The 20,081-nt window shown below is 50.2% G+C and overlaps 2 protein-coding genes across 2 annotated transcripts; both read left to right on the top strand.

Annotated features, from left to right (window-relative positions):
• Positions 1–1,556: 1,556 nt before the first annotated feature.
• Positions 1,557–13,790, top strand: PRPS1 (phosphoribosyl pyrophosphate synthetase 1). The gene is made up of 7 exons (XM_040083919.1): positions 1,557–1,978; positions 4,180–4,363; positions 4,700–4,798; positions 6,453–6,577; positions 8,242–8,415; positions 9,154–9,313; positions 11,617–13,790. Exons 1-7 carry the CDS (start codon positions 1,857–1,859, stop codon positions 11,707–11,709), a joined length of 957 nt encoding a protein of 318 aa, XP_039939853.1. The 5' UTR covers positions 1,557–1,856; the 3' UTR covers positions 11,710–13,790.
• A 4,251-nt stretch (positions 13,791–18,041) lies between these two features.
• LOC120762008 (thymosin beta-15A homolog) lies at positions 18,042–19,500 on the top strand. Its single transcript, XM_040083934.1, has 3 exons — positions 18,042–18,163; positions 18,476–18,580; positions 18,997–19,500. The coding sequence occupies exons 2-3, from the start codon at positions 18,481–18,483 to the stop codon at positions 19,032–19,034; spliced, it is 138 nt and encodes a 45-aa protein (XP_039939868.1). The 5' UTR covers positions 18,042–18,163; positions 18,476–18,480; the 3' UTR covers positions 19,035–19,500.
• Positions 19,501–20,081: the final 581 nt, after the last annotated feature.

A 20,081-nucleotide genomic window follows, 5' to 3' on the forward strand; every position in this document is an offset into this window, starting at 1 on the left:
AAACTTCCTCGAAGTATGGGTTGGTTTGTAGTCATTAATTTATGGGTCTTTGGGGATAATGGCAGCAGCATTTGGGGCCAGGAGAGTTTAAATAAAGAAAACTTGACTGTGATTTCTTCTAGTTAAATTCTCAAGGACTCAAAGCAAATCAATGTCAAACCCACTGAAGTTTACTGTCTCTCAGAAATTCAGGTAACCTGAGTAGGAATTACACAATTGCACGAAAGTTCTGAAGAAGCTGTCTGTGGCTTTTTTTGTGTGTGTGTCAATCTTCCTCCTTCACTTTGTGAGGAAAATAACAAGCACAGACAGGGAGTGAAGAGTCACTGGCTCGGTGTCATCATTACCCTGGACTTGCTGGTTGTTGTGTGTCTGACAGAAACACGGAAATGTGAGCAAGTATCCATTCCTGCATTTTCTGTGATGACCCACAGGCCTTTTATTTTGAAGGGGTCTATAATAATATATACAGTCTAAAATTTGTGTGTAATTTCCTTCAAAGTAGTGAAATGTAATTTGAAATAATTAAGTCTTAGAAAAAGGACAGGACTACATTGCCCTAGTAACAACCGGAGACTGGATCAGAAATGTAGAATGAGAATAAACCACTATAAAAATCACATTGCTGGGGTTCTTGAGGATATCCTGTGCAGGGGACAGCAGTCGGGACTTTGTGGTTCCCTCCCAACCCAGGATATTCTATGATTCAATGATATCCAGGTTTAAAGGTTAACAATCCGGGTTTAAAGGTTAAAAACCCTCAAGCACAACGTTTAATTTCGCTGAATTAATGTGCACAATGCAGTCACATACAAACTGGCAGTTCACAGAAGACCGAGCTGGTTATTAGTCTATAGTTAATTACATATATAATTATATATAAGATAGATACACACATACATATATGTATAAATACATATTTTGGTATGGAACTGGGTACAAAACCCCCACTTATAAACGGAAAAAGCCCCTCAGGAATTAACCAGCCTGTTAAAACAGCCCCCCCAGGCGGGTTGCAGCCCCGATCCAAAACCAAAACCCCTGAAGGACGAGGCCGGCAGGGCCCGTCGCGGGGCCCGGAGGTGCCGCAGCGGGCCCGTCGCCACCCGGTGTCACCCGGTACCGCCTCACGCGCGGCCCGCGGGGTGACGCCAGCTCAGCTCAGCGCAGCGCCGCGACGAGCGGCGGGGACGGACGCAGGGGCGCGGGCACGCCGGCATGCTGAGGTAAAGGAGTCCCCGGCGCCGCGGCGCCCCGCAGGCGGTGGGTCCGGCGGCGAGAGGCGGGCGGGGGGCGCGGGCGCGGCCCCGTGAGGCGGCGGCGGGGGCCATCGCCCGCCGCCTTCCCCGTAGCGCGGGGGGCGCCATCATGGCCGCCGGGGGGCGGCTGCACCCGCCGCGGCCACGTGGGGCAGGGCCGGCCGCGCGCTGCGGCCGCCGCCGCTCTGGCCAATCGCAGCCCAGGCCGCCGCAAGGAGACCAATCGCAGGCCGCCTCCTGCCCTAGGCCCCGCCCCCAGCGAGGGGCCGCGCTCGCATCCCCGAGCCCTCAAGGAGAAGGAACCGTCCCCCGCCGCGCTCGCTACGGCCGTACCGGCGAGCGGGATCCCGTCCCCTGCGGCGGCGTAGCCAATGGGAAGCCAGCGGGGGCGTGCCCTAGTCGCGGAGAGTCTATAAAGGGTTGGCGCGGCAGGCGGGAAGGGGTAAGATGGCGGCGTAGAGGCGACTGTTGTGACCTGTACCCATCGTGCCGCGTCCTCGCAGGAGGCGGGCGAGTCCCCGCGCAGCAGCCGCGGGCGCTGCGTTGCGGAGCGACGAGGAGGAGGAAAAAAAGGGAGCCGCTGCCGCAGCCGCCGCCATGCCCAACATCAAGATCTTCAGCGGGAGCTCGCATCAGGACCTGTCTCAGAAGATCGCCGACCGCCTGGGCCTGGAGCTGGGCAAGGTGGTCACCAAGAAGTTCAGCAACCAGGAGACATGGTGAGGCGGGGCGGGGCACGGCCGCACTACAGCTCCCGGCAGGCCGCTCGTCGCTGCGGCCCTGGGTGTCGCGCGGCCTCCGCGCGGGGGGTGATGGGGGTTGTAGTTCGGGGGCCGTGCGGTCGGGCCCGGCTGCCGAGCAGCGGAGCCGTACTTGGAGACATCCCCGGAGCGCTCCCGCCGAGCCCCTGCTGCCCCGGAGGCCTCGGATGCACCGGACACGTCCCCCCGGCCAGAGCCGGGTCTCGGTGCGGGGCGAGGCCGGGCCGCGGTGCGCCCCGGATGCCATGTGCGGCCCGGGCCGTGCGTGCAGCGGCCCCCGCCTCACGGCGCCGGCCCCACACGGGCTTCCATCGCGCGTTTGGGGCTTCCCCCGCACCCAGGGCCCCGCGAGGATCCTGAACTTGGAGGATTTGTGTGACCTGGCCCCTGTGGCAGGTGTTGAAGCGGTGGAATTCACCACCCGGACCTTGCCCCCCTCCACCCGAAATCCGCGAGCTGATGGGGCGGCAGTCCTCGGAGTTACACCTACACTGATTAGGCTTTTGCACGCTTAAATCTCAACTCTGCTGACTTGAGGCTTGATAATTTTGTGTTTAGCCTGTAGCTGGTACCTTTAAACTTCTCTGAGGAGCTTCAGAGTCTTAGAGAGTATTGATAGAATTCTTAAGGAGCGAGAAGAGGCTCACACCTCCGTGCATCCCACGGTGCATTTGCAGTCATGCAGTCTGTTTCCCTCAAGCTGTGAAACCTCACATTCGCCTTGTTTTATGTATCTATGCTTTAAAAATCTCGCTGCCATCCTACATAAAGCTAAAAGGGAGTTTTAAAGTTGTTCAGAGCTCCTTAAGCTTGCTTTAGAGAATACCCTAACCGTGTATACACCACAGAGTATAATATGAAGAACCTTGATTGCTCAAACCCACTCCTTCTGGAAACGTTTTTTTTTCCCCTACGAAAATCCAGGATGTACGTGTGATGTACAATATTATCTTTCTCTTGCAATGGATATTGATTGTAAAACCTCAGAGGTAGTACAAAGAGTTGTAGAGGAGTTATAAAAAGTTCTGTTTGATTTACAGCCCTTGCACTGTTCTCATTGTTCTTTATTAACTGCTCTTACCCATCTAGTTGGCTGGCCAGCAGGTTCCTATGTCAGCAGGTAATGTGACTTGAAGACTTAAAAGATATCTTATTTACCCCAATAAACTGACAGCGAGTGCTTCCCCAAAAGAGTACAACTGCTTCAACAGAATAATTCATAGGCTTTCTTTGTACCATAAATATCTTAAATCACCCTAATATTGGAGATTACACCTGTGTGCTAACTGCTGATAGTCAGACACTTGCCCAGCAGAGAGTTTTCTGGCTGAAACTCTCCATGAGAGATGGATGCATCCTGTAAGTCAGTGGGCAGTAAAGATGACAGCAGCTCTCTGATGGATATTGAGCAGTAAGGCTATAAATAGATAACAGTCATCAAAAAAAAGATTGAAGAAGAGATCAGAAAGGTCAGAGAAGGAAATATTCCAATTAGAACTCTACCCTGAGGGCCTCTGTAAGTGGAGTGGTTTCTTTCCCACTCTTTCTGGTGCAGGTGCCTCCATACGTGCACCGGAGCTGGCATTTTGCTGCTGGCAAACAGAACCTTTGGCTTGTATTCAGGCCCTTCATCAGCAGGGATTAGTGTGCACTGCACCCAGGAGGAAATTAACCCCAAGAGCCTTTCCAGAGTAAACGCTGGAGTGCCTCTCTGCTGGAGCCACTGAATGGCTGTTAACGACTCTCAGTCTGATAATTGGCTGCGGTGTTGCTTTGGTAGCAGTTTGACCCCACTCTGTCTGGTGGCTGGCCATGGTCCTTGCTCCTTTGTACACCGCTGCTTTTAGAGGTGGCTCTGCTTGTGATTCCAGGGAACAAGGCCTGCTCTGGGGTGTTTACGTGCTCAGCTTGTGTTGAGATCAAGAGTACAAGCTGAGTGCTTTTAGCCTTACTGGCTGGACCATTAAATCTGATCAGTGAGCGCTGTAAAATAGCCACTGAGCAAATAAACAGCAGTGTTCCTGCTTGACAGCCTTGATGACATGGCACTGTCACCCACAGACCCTTGGGGATGCTGTGCCTTGGTTGCTCTGCCGGCACAGGTAATGGCTGTGCTTTAATTTCTGTTTGGCTACAACTCTCTTCTCATCTGTTTCCAGCGTGGAAATAGGCGAGAGTGTTCGCGGGGAGGACGTCTACATTGTGCAGAGTGGCTGTGGGGAAATCAATGACAATCTGATGGAGCTCCTCATCATGATAAATGCCTGCAAGATTGCCTCAGCCAGCAGAGTCACAGCTGTCATCCCTTGCTTCCCTTATGCCAGGCAGGACAAAAAGGACAAGGTAAGGGATGTGGTAAAGGTTTCTGCAGGGGAGTTGAATGCATTCCTGAAAGTCCTGACTGCTGGAGAGGATTTAAATGAAGTTTTGTCACCTCCTCCGAATATCCAACCTCTCTTCATTTCATTTAAACTTCAGGATATTGGACTGCAAAATGATCTTCTCATAAAGATCTAGTTCTTCTTGAAAATATACTAATCACTAGCTGATGAAAAGATGCAATGTTAATGAGTGCTCCTTTTAGTAACTGCTTGTGAATCACTGCCTGGAAGCAGAAGGCTGACATCTTGATGAAGGAGTTGAACTTGTCTTATACTGTCTTTTTTTTCCCTGTACCAGAGTCGAGCTCCAATCTCTGCCAAGTTGGTTGCAAATATGCTGTCTGTGGCAGGTGCTGATCATATAATCACCATGGACCTGCATGCATCTCAGATTCAGGTAGGAGCAAAAATCAGGAAAGGACTTGGACAGTTCCAGTCTGGGCCTCTTGACTGCTTTGTAAGCTTTCCAGTCATCTGCTTTTTGAGATACTGCAGTGATCAAGACTTGGGAGTTTGGGACTAGATGGGGAGGTGGGTAACAGGTTAATTTGTAAATGAAAGTATAGTTGTTCTTCATCAGACTGAGTGTTATTGGATCTTGTGTAAAAGAACTAGTAAATGATCACTGCAGCTTTGTTGCTACACAGTGACACTGTTTCTTCTTCACTAGACCTTGGAGGAATGTGAGATGGAGAGTGTCCTTAAATTCTGAGCAGAGCTTTCTGATATTTAGTGTGTTGTCTTGGAGAATTGAGCAGTTAGTTCTGCCCTCAGGTGTCCTGCATAGCTGTATTTGTGGGTTAACTTGACCAGGACAGTGATCTGATAGCTTTCCTCTGGCAAGATGGGCAATCTCACTTGTATCCATTCAGAGCCACCCTCCCACACAAGCTGGCCTTGGTTCTCTCCCGGGCTGGTAGCGAATTGAAAATCATTCATAGGCATTGTTGGCTTATGAACAAAATATCTCACAGAGCAACTAAAGTCTTGACTTGGGCTGTGTAAGAAAACTGGCAAGAATATTTGTCAGGGAGAGGAGGGGCTGCAAGCTCAATTTGGTTTTGTTTTTCTCCACCTTGAGCAAGTGCTCAAGACCAAGAAAGAAACTCAGTGCAGCTGAGAGGAGTGTGGCAGAGGGAAGGATGTCTGTTGTGTTGCTCCAAAGGGTGAGGTAGCTACTGCCTGGTGAAGTAAGTGGGCTGGCTGTTATAATCATCGTCATTCACGCTTCAGTATGATTTGCCCAGAAATACTGTCTCAGATGAAAAAAATCTGTGGGGACACAGCTGAGAAGGCTCTCAGAAAGAACATGAAATAACTGAGCCCAGAGGGGTTCCCCCCTTCTTTAAGGGCTTGGAATTGGCACGTGCCATAGGGCTAACCTTGCACTAGCAGCAGTGATGAGATTTAATGGGATAATTTGTGCCTGTGTGCTTCCAGCATCTGGCTGGTTTCAGCCTGGTTCTTTGTAGCTGCTGTGTTGCTGAGCACAGAAGGAATGATGGTGAGAAGGGTCTGTTACCCTGTACCTTGAAGCGTTCCTCAGGAGTACCTGCCCCTCACTCTCCTGCCTGTTAACTTCTGGCGTTTAGCGACCTGAGATTTGGAGAAGTCTGCAAGGTCACTGTAAAGTTACAGAACAAGCTGCATTAGTTTAAAGACAGATGTTACTCAAGCCTGTTTTGTAGATGTGAGCAGTTTGGGTAATGAGCTTTAAAGACTGACTGTAAACAGGCAGCCAGCTGCTCTGGAAATGAGTGCATTTGCTGCAGGCTTTCTGCAGCCCTCAGGACAGAACTAGTTTCATTTTGTGGAGGTGTTAGATGTGAAGTGTTATTTATGCTGCTGAACTATTTCTGGCTCTTGAAGACTTCTTACATTACTCTTCTGTGTATCCCAAAGACTACTGCCCTTACATCAAGGGAAGTAAAAAGGAAAGCTGAAAGCTGTGGAAAGGTGATGACTACATGCCTGATGATATAGAAGGCTTCTTACAGCTGTTTCTGGAATGGGACTTTGAGCTGCATCTGTTCCTGTTGTCTTCCTTGCAGGGTTTTTTTGATATCCCTGTTGATAATTTATATGCCGAGCCTGCTGTACTGAAATGGATCAAAGAGAATATTCCAGAGTGGAAGAACTGCACCATTGTTTCACCAGATGCTGGTGGAGCCAAGAGGTGAGCTGTCAGACAGGTAGCTTGAGATGCTGCTCCTGTGTCTACTTCAATGTGACCCTATTTTTAACCATGTGCCTTCTGTCAGTCTGCCTTCTCTCAGACAGTCTGGGACAGCTGGTGGAGAGTGGTCAGATATTCTTCCTAGGGAACGTTTAGAAGGTTTCTTGGGCTACATGGAGGATTAAATAGCCTCTAGAATCACAGATGCATAGGTAGGAAATGCACAGCAGCTACATCCCTTGGACTAAACCAGTTTGTACAAGGGTATTTATGCCAATTGAAGGAGGAAAGAGTGTAGCTTACTATGCCAAGGCAAGCTTTCTGCTGATGATTAATGATACATTTTCTTACTTTGTTACCCTGGATTTGACTATCTAGCTGTGATTTAAGCCTGCTGCCACTCTCTGTCTTCCTGAGAACGAGGAAGATAGATGGTTCCTTTCCAAAAAAGCAGCAGCATATGCTATAGCACATTTCTATTTTGATAGCCTGACAATCTCCCTGCAGACAAACATGCCAGTTTGTGGGCAGCTCAGAATGTTCTCAGGTGCTTTTCAGGAGAAACTAGGCTGTTGCTTGATGCTTCTGTCTGAGGGCTACATGTGAACAGTAAAAGGACACAGATGCATTCTGTTCTCCAGGCCTGTCACACCAAAATGTGTTGGGGTGTGCTGATCTGATTTGTGTGCCTCAGAATGTTTTAAGTGATGTGTTACAAACAGCCAAGAGACAATGACGCTGTAGGTCACTGTATGTCTCATGTAGCTCTGCTGTGGTCCACGGATTGGGCAAGACCTTCTATATATTCATCTATTTCTGTAGCTTGTTGCATAACACCATATATGAAGTGCCAAACCAGCCGGATATAATCTGACTCATGAAAAAATCTGCTCAAAAGCCTCTTATGCTGAAATGTGTCGATCTTGGTTGGTGCAGTATTTTATGGAGATATGCAAAGCAAAGTACTTTGGTTTAGTGTAACAGTCTCATGTAGGACCACCAGAATGCTAAGTCTGATATAGTGAGGCTAAGAGTCCACTTACCTCAAGTGTAGAATTACTTGGGGGCATGTGTGTTCTACTCCTTCCACACTTAATGCTTTTAAACTCTTTACTGTTCATCAGTATCAATATATAAAGTTAAGATCCCTCTAGTAAGGTTGTTCTGCAGCTACTTTACTGGAAATAAATGTGAGGTGGTGTATTTGAATTTCCTGGATATGTAATCCTGCCACAGGCTATGCCAATGCTTGTATACATGATGACTGAGTGCTTACAAGGGTGACAGTAAAGCCCTGTCATAGCACAACTTAAGCCTCTCCGGTGTAATGTTACAAAGATGACAACTTTCCAAGCGTTTGGATCACTTCAAGTTTGCTGACCTTGCTGGTTAAGGTTTGTTTTCATCTTAAATGCAAATTAGTTTACAGTGGTCATGATGAAAGATGAGATCTATTTGCTGTCGCTGAGGGAGATTAGATCAGAGGCTGCAGTTTAGCTGCTTGAAGGGAAACTAAAGTGGCAGAGTGCCTTCTATTAATTGCTTGGGAGCAGTAGCAGATGTGGTGACAGCTCCTCTTAGTGCGGCGTGCTTGATATTGAAAGAGCTTTGATCGAAGCTGCCGTGTGGAGTTAAGTGTTGTTTGGAAACTGCTCTCTCCTCAGAGTGACGTCCATTGCAGATCGGTTGAATGTAGACTTTGCCCTCATTCACAAGGAGCGCAAGAAAGCCAACGAGGTGGATCGCATGGTGCTGGTGGGGGACGTCAAGGACAGAGTGGCCATCCTGGTGGATGACATGGCAGACACGTGTGGCACCATCTGCCACGCTGCAGACAAGTGAGTGGGGATGGCTGTTCCTTCCTAACCCGGGAGCCTGCTCCTAGTGAGCGCTGTGGAATGGCTTAAGCAGGTTATTTGCATAGCAAGTTTCACACGGCTCATGCAGTTTCTTGATTATTCATGTTATACAAAATAAGGAAAAAACCCCAGCTGAATTTCTCGCAGTGGGAATAGGTAGAAAGCCATAGTGTCTTTTTATTTTTCCTGTGTTGAAAATGGACCATCACTGATCATGCCAGGTAGAGCTAAGTGTTGTCTGGTCCATCAGCTGATTTTGTATTAGAAATAAGCTTTTTAAACTTTAATATCATTCATGCCTTTTACACTAGAAACACCAATATATGCAGGACAGTTAACTGTTAAATACAGTATTAAATATTAGTGCAATATTTCATGCTGTATTAAATACAGTATTAAAGTATTAACGCAGTATTAAATATCTGCTACCTTGTGTAAGCAAAAATTACAGAAGGTGATTTGTATGATCTGTCCCAAATATTCCAGAGCTAAGAACAATGGGGTTTTTTCAGTGTGTGCTTTGCCTGTGGTGGATTTCACGGTACTTGTACATTTTTTTTTTTTCCCCCAAGTCAGTAGAGAGGGGGAAATCAAAGGTAGCTTGTTGCCTAAGCACATGGTGCTGTCTCCTGTCATGCTTACCATGTGCCCTGCACTAGTGTCAGCTTAATACTTGCTGAGAATTACTGATGTTTCTCCTTTACTCCCCCCTCACAGGCTTGTGTCAGCTGGAGCCACCAAAGTTTATGCCATCTTAACTCACGGGATCTTTTCTGGGCCAGCAATTTCCCGGATCAACAATGCCTGTTTTGAGGCAGTTGTAGTCACAAACACAATACCCCAGGAGGACAAGATGAAGCAGTGCCCTAAAATCCAGGTGAGCATCTATTTTCTGTCTCTCCTGGGGGGTGGTAGCCTTGTCTGTTCACCTGTTTGGGGTGAAAACCCCACAACACTCTGTAGTGCTGCCAGTGGTTCTGTTGGTACTGCCATCAGTGTTGCCTGTTGCTGTGGGGTAACAGACATGTTACACTGATAGAAAGCAGCTTCTGTTCCAGCTCATCTCAAACAGTTCATGAAAGGATCTTTTTTTTTCAGGGCTTGTTTTACCTAAGTCAGGTGTCTGATTTAATGGGCCCACGATGTAGGCAAGTAGTTGGATGTGTGCCCTTTGGAGGAGTGATGTGCTGATGACGTGCAGTGCTGAAACAGAGATAGACAGGAACTTCTGATGTTGGTGCTGACAGCTTTGTGGTGTATGTCACTTTATGCCCAGCCTTTGCCATCCATGTGAAAACTAAAAGCTCATAATGAGCCCGAGAATCTGCTGTTCAGCCAGTTCTCAGTCCACTCATCCAGTGTACACTTCTTGAGTTTGCCTGTGAGGATTTCATGACTGACAGTGTCAGAAGCCTTGCTAAAGTTGACAATACTCACTGCTCCCCCCTCACCCATCCAGACAGTGGCTTCCTCATAGGTGATCAGGTTGGTCAAGCATGATTTGCCTTTGGTGAATCCATGCTGACTATCCCTGATCATGTTATTGCCATGCATGTGCAGAGAGATGGCCTCCAGAATGAAGTGCTCTGTCACCTGTCCAGGGATTGATGTGAGGCTGACTGGCCAGTAATTCTGGGTTGTATTTGCTTCCTTCCAGTCCTCAGGCACCTCTGCTAATCTCCAGGACCCTTCAAAGTGAATCTGAGTGCCTGGCTGTGATGTTTTCTCAGTTCTTTCAGTACTCATGGATGTATCCCATCATGGGATACATCCCATGGACTTGTGGATATCAAGTCTGGCCAAGTGTCCTCTAACCCAATCCTCCCTATGGAAAAGTTTTCCTTCCAGCATTCCCTTACCCCAGGCTCTTGTTTGTCAGTGCATACTGATGCAAAGAAGGTGCTCACTAACTGCCTTCTCTGCATCTCTGTCACCAGGGTCCCCTTTCCCTTTAGCAACAGGCCCACATTATTCTTAGGTTTTTCCAAATACATCAGTAACAAAAGGAAAACATTCTTGTTGTCCCTGATGTCCTTTGCCAGATTTAGTTCCAGCTGGGCTTTGACTTCACATCCCCAATATCTAGGACACAGGCATTTGGAGAAGTTCTGGCTCTGCTCACACTCAACCAGTACTGTGGTGTGAGTGTAGAAGCTTCCTCACTACTGGGCTGCTGGTGAAAGGGAAGCTGAACTGGTTGAAGCTGCAGTCAATTTTAAGCTGCTTTTGGAAATACGTTATAAGCTGATTGCAAGCTGACATTGGGTTGCAATTCTTTCAGCACTAACTTCTGGATGTTACTCCTGCAACATCTAAAACATTTCTGGTGCTTCACCTTGTTTCTAGGCTGCACACTGCAGCTGGTGTAGGCAAAATGGTAATCTGGCAACCTCTGTGTAAGTAGCTGTAGCCAAAGATTGCAGTGGAGCAGTTTTCCAGGCTCTCCTTTAATACCTCACGTTTACACACTGATGTCTGATGTTGAGGAAAGCTGAGCTAAAGGATTTGTCACAAGTCTCAGGCTTTACTCGGCAGCTTGTTGATTTTTTTTTCCCCCTTCAGAGACAAACTATCTAGAAGATAAAGAATACTTAATATGGTTTCCACTTGGTTTCTTTAATGCACCATGAATATGGTGATTCTTACTAGACAACATATGTTGAAATGCGTTAGCCGTGGGGATTCAGAGTTGGGATTTGGCTGGGACTTGACTTTTCCTCCTGGTACCTGTCTGACCCCACCAGATGGAGCCAGCACAACGCCTCGGAGTTGAGCTGCAGCACAGCAGCTTCATCTCTCAGACTGCTGGCAGCAGTGGTAAAACCTCTTGGCTCAGGGGAAGTGATTTCATCTTGCTTTAGACTGCCCTAACTTCTCTGCACAAAGTGCGTAAGAAAGTCCTGTGGTAAACAGACTGAGCCTAGGGGCTCTGAGCAAAGCAAGGTGACAGTAGACTAACTCTGACAGACCAACTAGAATATTTGTAGTGCTGTTTGTAGGGTATCTTCAGACGTACATGTGATTAAATCCTAATCCTGTGTAGAAGTGATTTGTCTGCATCTGGCATGTTATAAATGTGGGTGATGAGTTTATTCATCAGGTTCTCCCTGACTTCCCAGCCATTCTTTCAGGCTTGATGCCTTTTCTCAATGGTGCTGATGCATCTTTTTTCCTTTCCAGGTGATCGACATCTCAATGATCCTTGCGGAGGCCATCAGGAGGACTCATAATGGGGAATCTGTTTCCTACCTATTCAGCCATGTCCCTTTATAACAACAGATGTCAGCTGCTGCTTGTATGGCTTTTTTTTTTTAAAAACCAAAAGTTGTTCAGCTTGTCGTAAAGTTCAGTAGAAGACTCTGCTTGTTCCAGTGCAGTTCTCCACAGCTCCTGCTTAAGTCAGGCTTACTGGCTCTGTTCCCAGCACTGGGAGGCTGGAGGGGGAAAGCTCTTCTCTGTAACAGCCAACTCCACCAGCACCCCTGTGCATGGAGCTGATCAGTAGCACTGACTCAATTCTGCAGGTCTGTGGAGAGCAGGACTGACACGTGGCTAATTGCCCCAATTATTTTGAGGGGGGAGGGAGAGGGTTTGTCTGTGGGCAGGGTTAGATGATCTGGCATGCACACCCTAAATTGTTTGGGAAGTAGAGCTCCCTAGGACATGTTGATCTGGACCTACAGCAAGAGCCCAAGAGACTGCTGGCTGTCTTACCGTTCTGTACCTGACAGAGCCCTTGGAGAGTGGTGGGGAAGGCTTGTGTCTTTGCCAAGCTTGACCCTCCCTGAAACCCTGGGAGACACCTAAGATTTGGTTCTGCTACAGCTTCCTCCCAGGAAAGGAGATCAGTGTAGCTTGCTTGAATTCCTCTTAATTGTTGATGAAAAAGCCCTTTAGTGCGCTTTTGAATTCCTCTTAATTGTTGATGAAAAAGCCCTTTAGTGCGCTACACAGCAAAGTGAGGGTGAGAGCAGAGTCTGTGCAGTGCTGTGTTGGCTTAGCAGGGAAGGTGCATCCTGGACAAGTGTTCTTTTCTGAAAACTCTGGCATAGAGAACTTGTGGTGGTAGTGTGCTTTGATTTCTAGTGCAGGCTAAAACCAGCTTCTCAATTCCATGGCTTCCTGTTAGCCTTGCTAGCTGACTAGAGGACTGCTGTCATGCACTGCAGCTGCACCTTGACCTGCTGTGCAACCCCCTGACCCTTTTCTTACCAGCACAGTAGTAAACAGAGCCTCTTTATCCAACAGCAGCAGGGTTGTTGCATCTAGCAAGTGCCTGCTCAGACGCTGGGGTGACCTGAAACACAACAGCTTTGTGTCCAGCTGGCTCAGCCTCTCATTCATTGCCTGTTACAGTCCTGTTATCCTGGAAGTGACTGACACATCGTCCTGCTCACTGTCTGCCTTTCCCTGAAAGCGTTGCTTGTTGAATATACCTTAAGCCAAGGAGCACTGCAGGTTGCAGGACAACAAAACCTGAAGGAAGCGTTGAAGTAGTTCTGATGCTTCTCAGGAGTGTTTATGGCAATGGGTTGAAGAGGCTGGTGATACATAATACTGGGAAAACTACAGATTTAACACCAACCTGACAGGCCACGAAGTGCCTGAAAGAAAAATACCAAAATTAGAGCTGGCTGAGGCTCTTGGACGTAATAAGTATCATCTGAAACTTGAATACTTAGAAAATGTACCAGACAATCGTAAGGTAAACTGCTAAGTCTCTCTTGAACTCTTACGGTTTATAGACCAAACTGTTTTGTTCTGGTTTTGTTTTGGTTTTTGGTTGGGTTTTTTTTTTTTTTTTTTTTTTTTTTTTTTTTGTTGTTTTTTTTTTTTTTTTTTTTTTTAATAAGCACTCCTCTTTTATTTGTTTTTGAGCTGGAGGAAGGGAAAAAGGGAAAAGAAGGAACTTGAAATTACTTTCTAGAGTAACCAGCATGGCTTTGAGAGGCTGGGGGCTGGGGTATAAAGTGGAACTAACTGAAAGATGTGGTTAAAATCTAGGGAAGTACTTCTTTAGTTGTGCCTTTTACTGAAGACTTCTCTCCCTCCCTGAACTCCTGTCTGTCCTGTGGCAACGTTAACACTTCTATTAGTGTAGAACTTTTCTTTTTGTATAAGAAATGGTGTTTGTCTGGAAACTGTGCATCTCTTGCTTCTTTGCTTTGCATCCTGCACTGAGCTCTCCTGAGAGTCTGTGATCCCACCTCCTGTATGGGAGCCCCTGCTGCCATCCTGCTGCTGCTCTGAGAGCCAAAAGCCAGGACATCAGAGCAGCGCTGGGAGGATTTTCAGCAGCATTTGTGTTCAAAGTTAAGACCTGATGAAGGAATTAAACTTTTATTTAAAAACCACGGCCTCTGCCTGTAAGTGCTTCAGAATATCTTAAGTTACATGAGTCTTTTGAGCTAGGCAGATCATGAATTAATTTTATTTAGAACGGACCTTGGAAGGTCATCTGGTTTAACCCTTGTGCATGTGGCCAGCTGTGAGGTCCAGCTTGGCTGTGCTCACATTGCATGGAAGGAAAAGCATGGGATCAAGCACTAAGCAATTGCTTTTGTCCATGTTTGATTTCCTGGACTTAATTGTTCGAGGTGGTAGTGCAGCTTCTCTAGTACTATTCAATTATGTATCTGAGCAGATTTGTTCACATAATGTTCAGGTGGGGGAAGCTTGAATATTTTAACAAGTACAAATGAAGAATTTGTCAGTGTCTCACACAAAGCTGATGATCAGAGACAGCAGGCTTATGTCCTGAGGAGCACTTGCTCTGACTAAACCCTGATCCCTTCTCGTTGTGTGTTGCAAATGGGGAAGTATAAATGAAGTTAGAAGGATGAGATGGCAGGTCTAGAGAAAGGTCTTTGGCATTACAGACAGACTTCCAGGCCTGGACTGAACATGACCACAGCCTCAGGCAGACATTTGCTGAGGATCACAATCGTCATCCATCTGTTAAAATGTCTAGCATTGCTGGCTAGTGAATAAATGAAAAAAATTAGGGTTTTTTCCCCCCAAATAGCAGGGTGGGTGCTGTGGTTCTTGTCAGGATTATGTGGATTTCACCTTCCTTTGATTAAAAAAAAGCTTTACAGCCATTTGTACACAGGAGACCATTGCTATTAGTGCGTATATAACATTTTCTTAGTTATTTTAATAAACCCAGGGGTTCAGGTTGGGAGAGGGCACAGACTTAATATGCTGTATGACACTGTAACTCTTAAAAAGGGTGGAAGATACCTCCCTGGGACAGTTCTCATACCCCAGTAAAGTTACTCTGCTCTGAAACCTTCAGATCAGAAGGGTTGGACACAGCACCCAAGTCTGAAGGTGAGCTGTAGGGGGTCTTAGGCTTTCCTCACAACTGCCTCAATTTGTTTTGTACAGTAGTAACTATTTCCCAAGAGAAAATCCCAACCAAGTCATTTGCTGTCCTGCAGCTGGAGGTCTGGAGGAGCAGGATGGAGCTCCAACAGCTCCCCCTGCCACAGGCACAGCCAGAATATGGCTGCAGGTGTGAGGATGCTGGTATTGGTGCCAGTAGCCATCTCGTGCCTGTCTGCTGCCTGCTGTTAATTCACAGGAACAAGGAACTCATCAATCACTAGTCCTGTATCAGCCCTGCTCACCTGCCTGGGTACCTGAAGCTAATGCACAGGGTGGGAGCTGAGCTTACCAGGTATGCCTTGCAGGTAGCACAGTGAGACACATCTCAAAATAATTTGCTGGCAGCTCCCTCCTGCCTTACTGATGTAAGGAGGACTCCTGGAGTCGGTGTTTCTGTGATCTAAAGAAAGCAGCGCCTTGTCTTGCTGCTGTTGGGCAAGGGGAAAATGGTGTTAGCAAGCCCTTCTGTGAACTGCAGCAACATCCACAGGAGGACTGAGCTCTCCTGTTAGACACAACTGCCCCAGCATGCTGCTACCTTCCCGGGGCTCTCTGCTCCTGCCCTGATGGATGTGGAGGGTTGTTGCAGGAGGCTGGGTGAAAACAGGAGAAAGTGCTGTCACCCTGTGGATTGGCTCAGCCTGGCAGCTGTCGTGGTGGTGCCCTGCAGACAGATGGAGCAGGAGGCTGAGAAAAACCTCTCATCAGAGAAAAGTTCCTCCTCCTTCCTGTACAGGAGAATAAGGCATTCCTGGAAATGGCTATTGGGGAGGCTGTATCAGCCCTGGCAGCCTTGTTCTGTGCGAGATTTAAAACCCATCTAAAATGGCTGGCAGTCAGTCTGTGCTATTTCAGGTCGGGGCTGTTCTCGCTTTCTCCCTGTCTGTTGATGTCTCAGTTCTTTCGTTATAAATTATTGAAAGCAGAAATGCCAAAAGACGTAAGAAAGAAGCTGGTTGTGCAGTTACGGGAGGCTTTGCTAATTTGTCAGGGGGAAAAGCTCTTGCTGGGATATAAGCTCCTTTCTTGTTCTTTGTGCAAGATGGGTTTTAGCAGCTCCCCAGCAGCAGCCCCACCTCTCCCCTGCTGGCAGTGCACAGGGTTGCCTTTAAAGCTGCTCTGGCCGTGGTTTTTAGGGAGTGTGGTGGTGTCTGTGTGGCTTGAGGAAAGGGGAGCTCCCCTTCCCCTGCCTGTGTGGCCACCGTGGTAGCTTTGCGTCCAGACAAAGACCCTGGGGTTACAAAGTGCTGCAGCATCAGGAGATGCAACACGTTGCCCAGGGGCTGTGCCTTGCCAGTGGCGGGTGCAGCTGGTCTGCCGAGGGGCTGGGAGCATGGTGAGCAGGTTTTGGGGTGCAACTGGTGCTGGCGAGGGGCTCAGACAGGGTGGGGATCAGGTTCTTTCGCACTCGCTGCCTGCCAGGGACAAAAGCTACGTCAGACTGCAGCATCCACAAAGGAGAAGCGTGTGGAGAAACAGGCAAGCAAAGGGGGAAGCTGAGGGGAAGGTGAGCACAGCCAGAGAGTAAACATGTGGTAAAACACTTGTCTGACTATTTGCATGAAGGCAAAAAGGATTTCCTGCGTTCATTTTGAAACTGAATGGATGTTTTGGTTCTCCACGGTTGTGCAGGGAAGATGAGCCTTTTCTCACTGTGGCTGGGCCGTGTGATGCAGGCTCTGCAGGGTGGGTTTGAAGGATGCTCATGAAGGCAGCCCCTGCCTGGGCTTGCAGCTCCTGGCTCTGTGGCACTCTCCAAACCTGGCCCTGCCGGGGGCGGCACCACCAAATCAGAGCTGCTCTGGGAGCAGCCTGGCCTGGAGCTTTGCCTGCAGCCTCTCCCTCCCTCCCTCCCCCAGGCACAGGAACGGGAGGCTGTTTGCCATCCAGACTCCTCTCGGAGGAGCAGCCTGGCCTTAGATCTTGGCCTTTGCCTCTTCAGCATTTGCCAACTCTTGGTGCTTCTTGAATTCAGAGCCCATATTCTGCCTGGAGCGAGAAGGTGCCTCAGGGCTTGTGGCAGAGGGCCACCTCCGGCCGTGACCTGCTGTCGCTGGATAGCACCAGTCCCTCCTGCCAAGACGGCGGTCGTCTTGCTAAAGAACACAAAGCAAGTGTTCCCTTCGGATTGCTGGGGATTTTCTCTGCAAAATCTCCAGTAAGCCCTGAGCAAAACCCAGAGGCTGGCAGGCCAGGAGGAGATGGAGGTGAGAGCTGCTGCTGCACAGCTGCTACCCCTTGGTGCTCTGTAGCAGGTTCCTGTTTGCCATGGCACCAAGGTTTCTGCAGAAGTCTCATCTGCAGTCAGAATACTTTTTTCTTTTGCCTCCTCCCCTTCCCCTCATTCCCTTCAGCACCTACAGGACCCGCTACCCCTTCTCCATCCTGGTGGCCAGCATTCAAGTGCCGCCCAGACTGCCGCTATCCTTCCTGCTGGGATCAGACAGGCTGCCTGCACTGCCCCTTGGCTTTTCCCCACCAAAGGTGTTTCTTCCTCTCGCACACCAGCCCATCTGCACAGTTTGGGTTGCTCCCCAGGCTTGCTACACCCAAGAAAGAGCCTGTGACTATGGTCAGCTTCTTGTCCACCCATGCTGCTTCTTTAGTGACCAGATCTCCCCAGGAAGTGCTGTGGCCAAAGACTGTAGACATGAGCTGGGCAGTGGCCAAGCATCTCTCACAGGTGTGAGCAGAGCATACTGGGTTTAGCCCAAGGCTTGCTTTATTCAAGTTCTTCTTCAGCAGTGGGAGCATCCCTGGACACACACACGGGCCGCTGCTGCCTCCGTTGCCGTGGGGCACCTGCTTCTGGCGGGGAAGCTGAGGCTGGGACAGTGGCTTCCGAGTCATCTGGTCTCACGGGGACCAGCCGGCTGCCCCTCACACCTGGGTGCGCACAGGAGTGGCAGCGGGAACCACGCCCGTATGCGGGGACAGCAGGAGCTGCGTCCCCGCGCGTGTGAGGGGCTGTGTGACGCCTGTCCGTGTGTGTGGTGAGGGGGTTTGCGCGCCGGTGTCCCCCTCGCTCGCCGCCTGCCTCTCTCGTTGTCCCCGTCCCTCCCCGTCTCCCTCACGCCCCTCACGCTCGGTCCCGCTCGCGCCCCCCCCCGTCGCGCGGCACGGCGGGAACGGCCGCCCCCTGGCGGGCCACGCGCTTCCCGGCGGGCGGGCAGCCAATGGGCGCGCGGGCTGGGCGGCGGCCGGGGTATAAAAGGCTCCGCCCCGCGCGGCGCGCGCTCCAGACTCACCTGGGCGCGCAAGGAGCGGGGCCTCGCCACCGGTACCGGCAGCAACCGCACGTCGCATCCACCGCGCATCGCACCGTACAGCGCCGCAGGTACGGGCCGGGCCGCGGAGGGGGGGCGCCCCGCGCAGCGCTGCTGCGAGGAGGGACTCGGCGAGGCGCCCCGGGGCGGGGGCTGCGGGCGCGGCGGGTCCCGGGGGAACACGGCTGCCTGCTGCGGGGAGGGCTCCCCCGGCCCGTGCGGGCACCGGGGGTTCGCCCCGCACGGCTGCCCGGGCCCCGGGAGCGGCGCGGTGCCCGGGGCGGTGGCGCGCCCCGCCCTGCGCTATTGTCCGCGGCGGGGGCCGGGGCCGCCTTTGTCTTCCCGTGCCCATCCCTCGGCTGACTGCGGCGGGGGTCTCGCAGGCAAAATGTGCGACAAACCAGACCTCTCGGAGGTGGAGAAATTCGACAAGAAGAAGCTGAAGAAAACCAACACGGAGGAGAAGAACACGCTGCCCTCCAAGGAGAGTGAGTGCGGGGCCGGGGGCTGGCGGGGCGGGAGGCACCATCGGCGGGGCAGTGCTCCGGGGCACGGTCTCACCTCCGGGACAAAGGGGCGGTTTGGGGCGGCAGGGCTCTGGCCCGGGGAAAGCCGCTGGCAGAGGCGTGTGCAGCCCGGGGCAGCGGGCATGGGCACTCAGAGAGGGCTGTTGCACCGAACTGATCCCTCAGGGCATCGCTTTCCTGGGGACAGGTGCCGGACTTGCTGCCATGCACGCGTGTGGCTTGTCATCTTCTAGCCTGACTGTTAAACCGCCACACTTGGGATAAAACCACAAAAGCTGGCTACCAGGGCCTGAGTGAATCCTCTAAATCCTACTCCAGTGCATGCTTCCACAAAAAGAAAAACCACTAGAGACTAATGGGCCTCTATTCTCTTGCAGCTATTGAGCAGGAGAAGGAATGTGTGAAGTCTTCCTAGAGAGAGATTGCCTGGCAGGAAGAACAACTACTCAATTATTTTGCTTTGAAATGAATCATGTGGGTTTTTTTAAATTTACATCACGTACATGTATAGAAAACAGCTGTATCACCTAACACACTGTCCCACTTTGCTGGCAGCTTTGGCAGGTGGGGAGGGACACAAAGCGTGGTCCTCTCAGTCCATCAGTAGCCTGACCCGATGCCATCTCTGCTGCTCAGCTGCCTCCTGTGACAGCACTGATCTTGCTCTGATGCAGTGGGGAGATGAGCAAGGGCCATGGAGGCTTCTGGGCATGGACCCCTTCTGCCTGGGGGAGTGGGGAACCTTTCTGGCCTCACCTCCAGCCTGGGTCTGTCTTGCATATTCTTCACTGACAGTGTTCTGTAGCCTCACTCACAGTTTTTTGTCTTCCTTGGGGGAAAAATGAGAAGTTTATTATAAAATAAAAAATTGTAATGATCTACCTCTGGCTTGTGGCTTCTTCCCTGACGAAGGTTCTGGCTGTAGCTTGGCTTGCCCTGGAGGGTGGGGAGGTCTCTGCCTGGTGCTGCAGCAGTGCTGGTTGTTCAGTGTTGCTCAGAAGGGCGATGTGGGATGGTTCCCTGCAGGGTGAATCCAGCTTGGTGTTTGCTTGGGGATCAGTTCCTGGGGGAACTGGGAGCATTGCTGACGTGATTGTGACCGCTGTGCTCCACCATCATTGTGGTTTCTTGGGGAATCTAAAAGCAGAGGCTAATCTCGGTCCTGCTGCCCGTGTGAAGACTGAGCCTCCTGCCTTGGAAAGCTTGGTGTTCCCTGCCTAAAGCCTTGTGGAGCTGGGCTGCTGCCTTGTCAGCTTGGCTGGAGGTGCTGGCCTGTGTCCTGCTGGTGTGGCCAGGCCAGCTCTGCCCACCCAGTTCTCGGAGCACAGTTCTCCCGTCACTGCATGGCACTGCCCTGTTCCCCTTGAGCCAACCTCCGCCCCTACCCTTGACTGAAGGTGGATTTTGCAGCCCTGTAAGGATGGGTTTGAATGCAGTAAATCCCTTGTTGCTCTCTGGGCTG

This window comes from Hirundo rustica, chromosome 21, assembly GCF_015227805.2.
Source record: "Hirundo rustica isolate bHirRus1 chromosome 21, bHirRus1.pri.v3, whole genome shotgun sequence".
In the NCBI taxonomy this organism is placed as follows: Eukaryota; Metazoa; Chordata; class Aves; order Passeriformes; family Hirundinidae; genus Hirundo; species Hirundo rustica.

Bases quoted from the DNA above. Each gene is read 5' to 3' on its own strand.
- PRPS1 (XM_040083919.1), top strand. From the start codon at position 1,857: ATGCCCAACATCAAGATCTTCAGCGGGAGCTCGCATCAGGACCTGTCT. The intron at 4,799-6,452 runs GTAGGAGCAAAA...TCTTCCTTGCAG, and splicing joins TGCATGCATCTCAGATTCAG to GGTTTTTTTGATATCCCTGT. The intron at 9,314-11,616 runs GTGAGCATCTAT...TTTCCTTTCCAG, and splicing joins AGCAGTGCCCTAAAATCCAG to GTGATCGACATCTCAATGAT.
- LOC120762008 (XM_040083934.1), top strand. From the start codon at position 18,481: ATGTGCGACAAACCAGACCTCTCGGAGGTGGAGAAATTCGACAAGAAG. The intron at 18,581-18,996 runs GTGAGTGCGGGG...ATTCTCTTGCAG, and splicing joins CACGCTGCCCTCCAAGGAGA to CTATTGAGCAGGAGAAGGAA.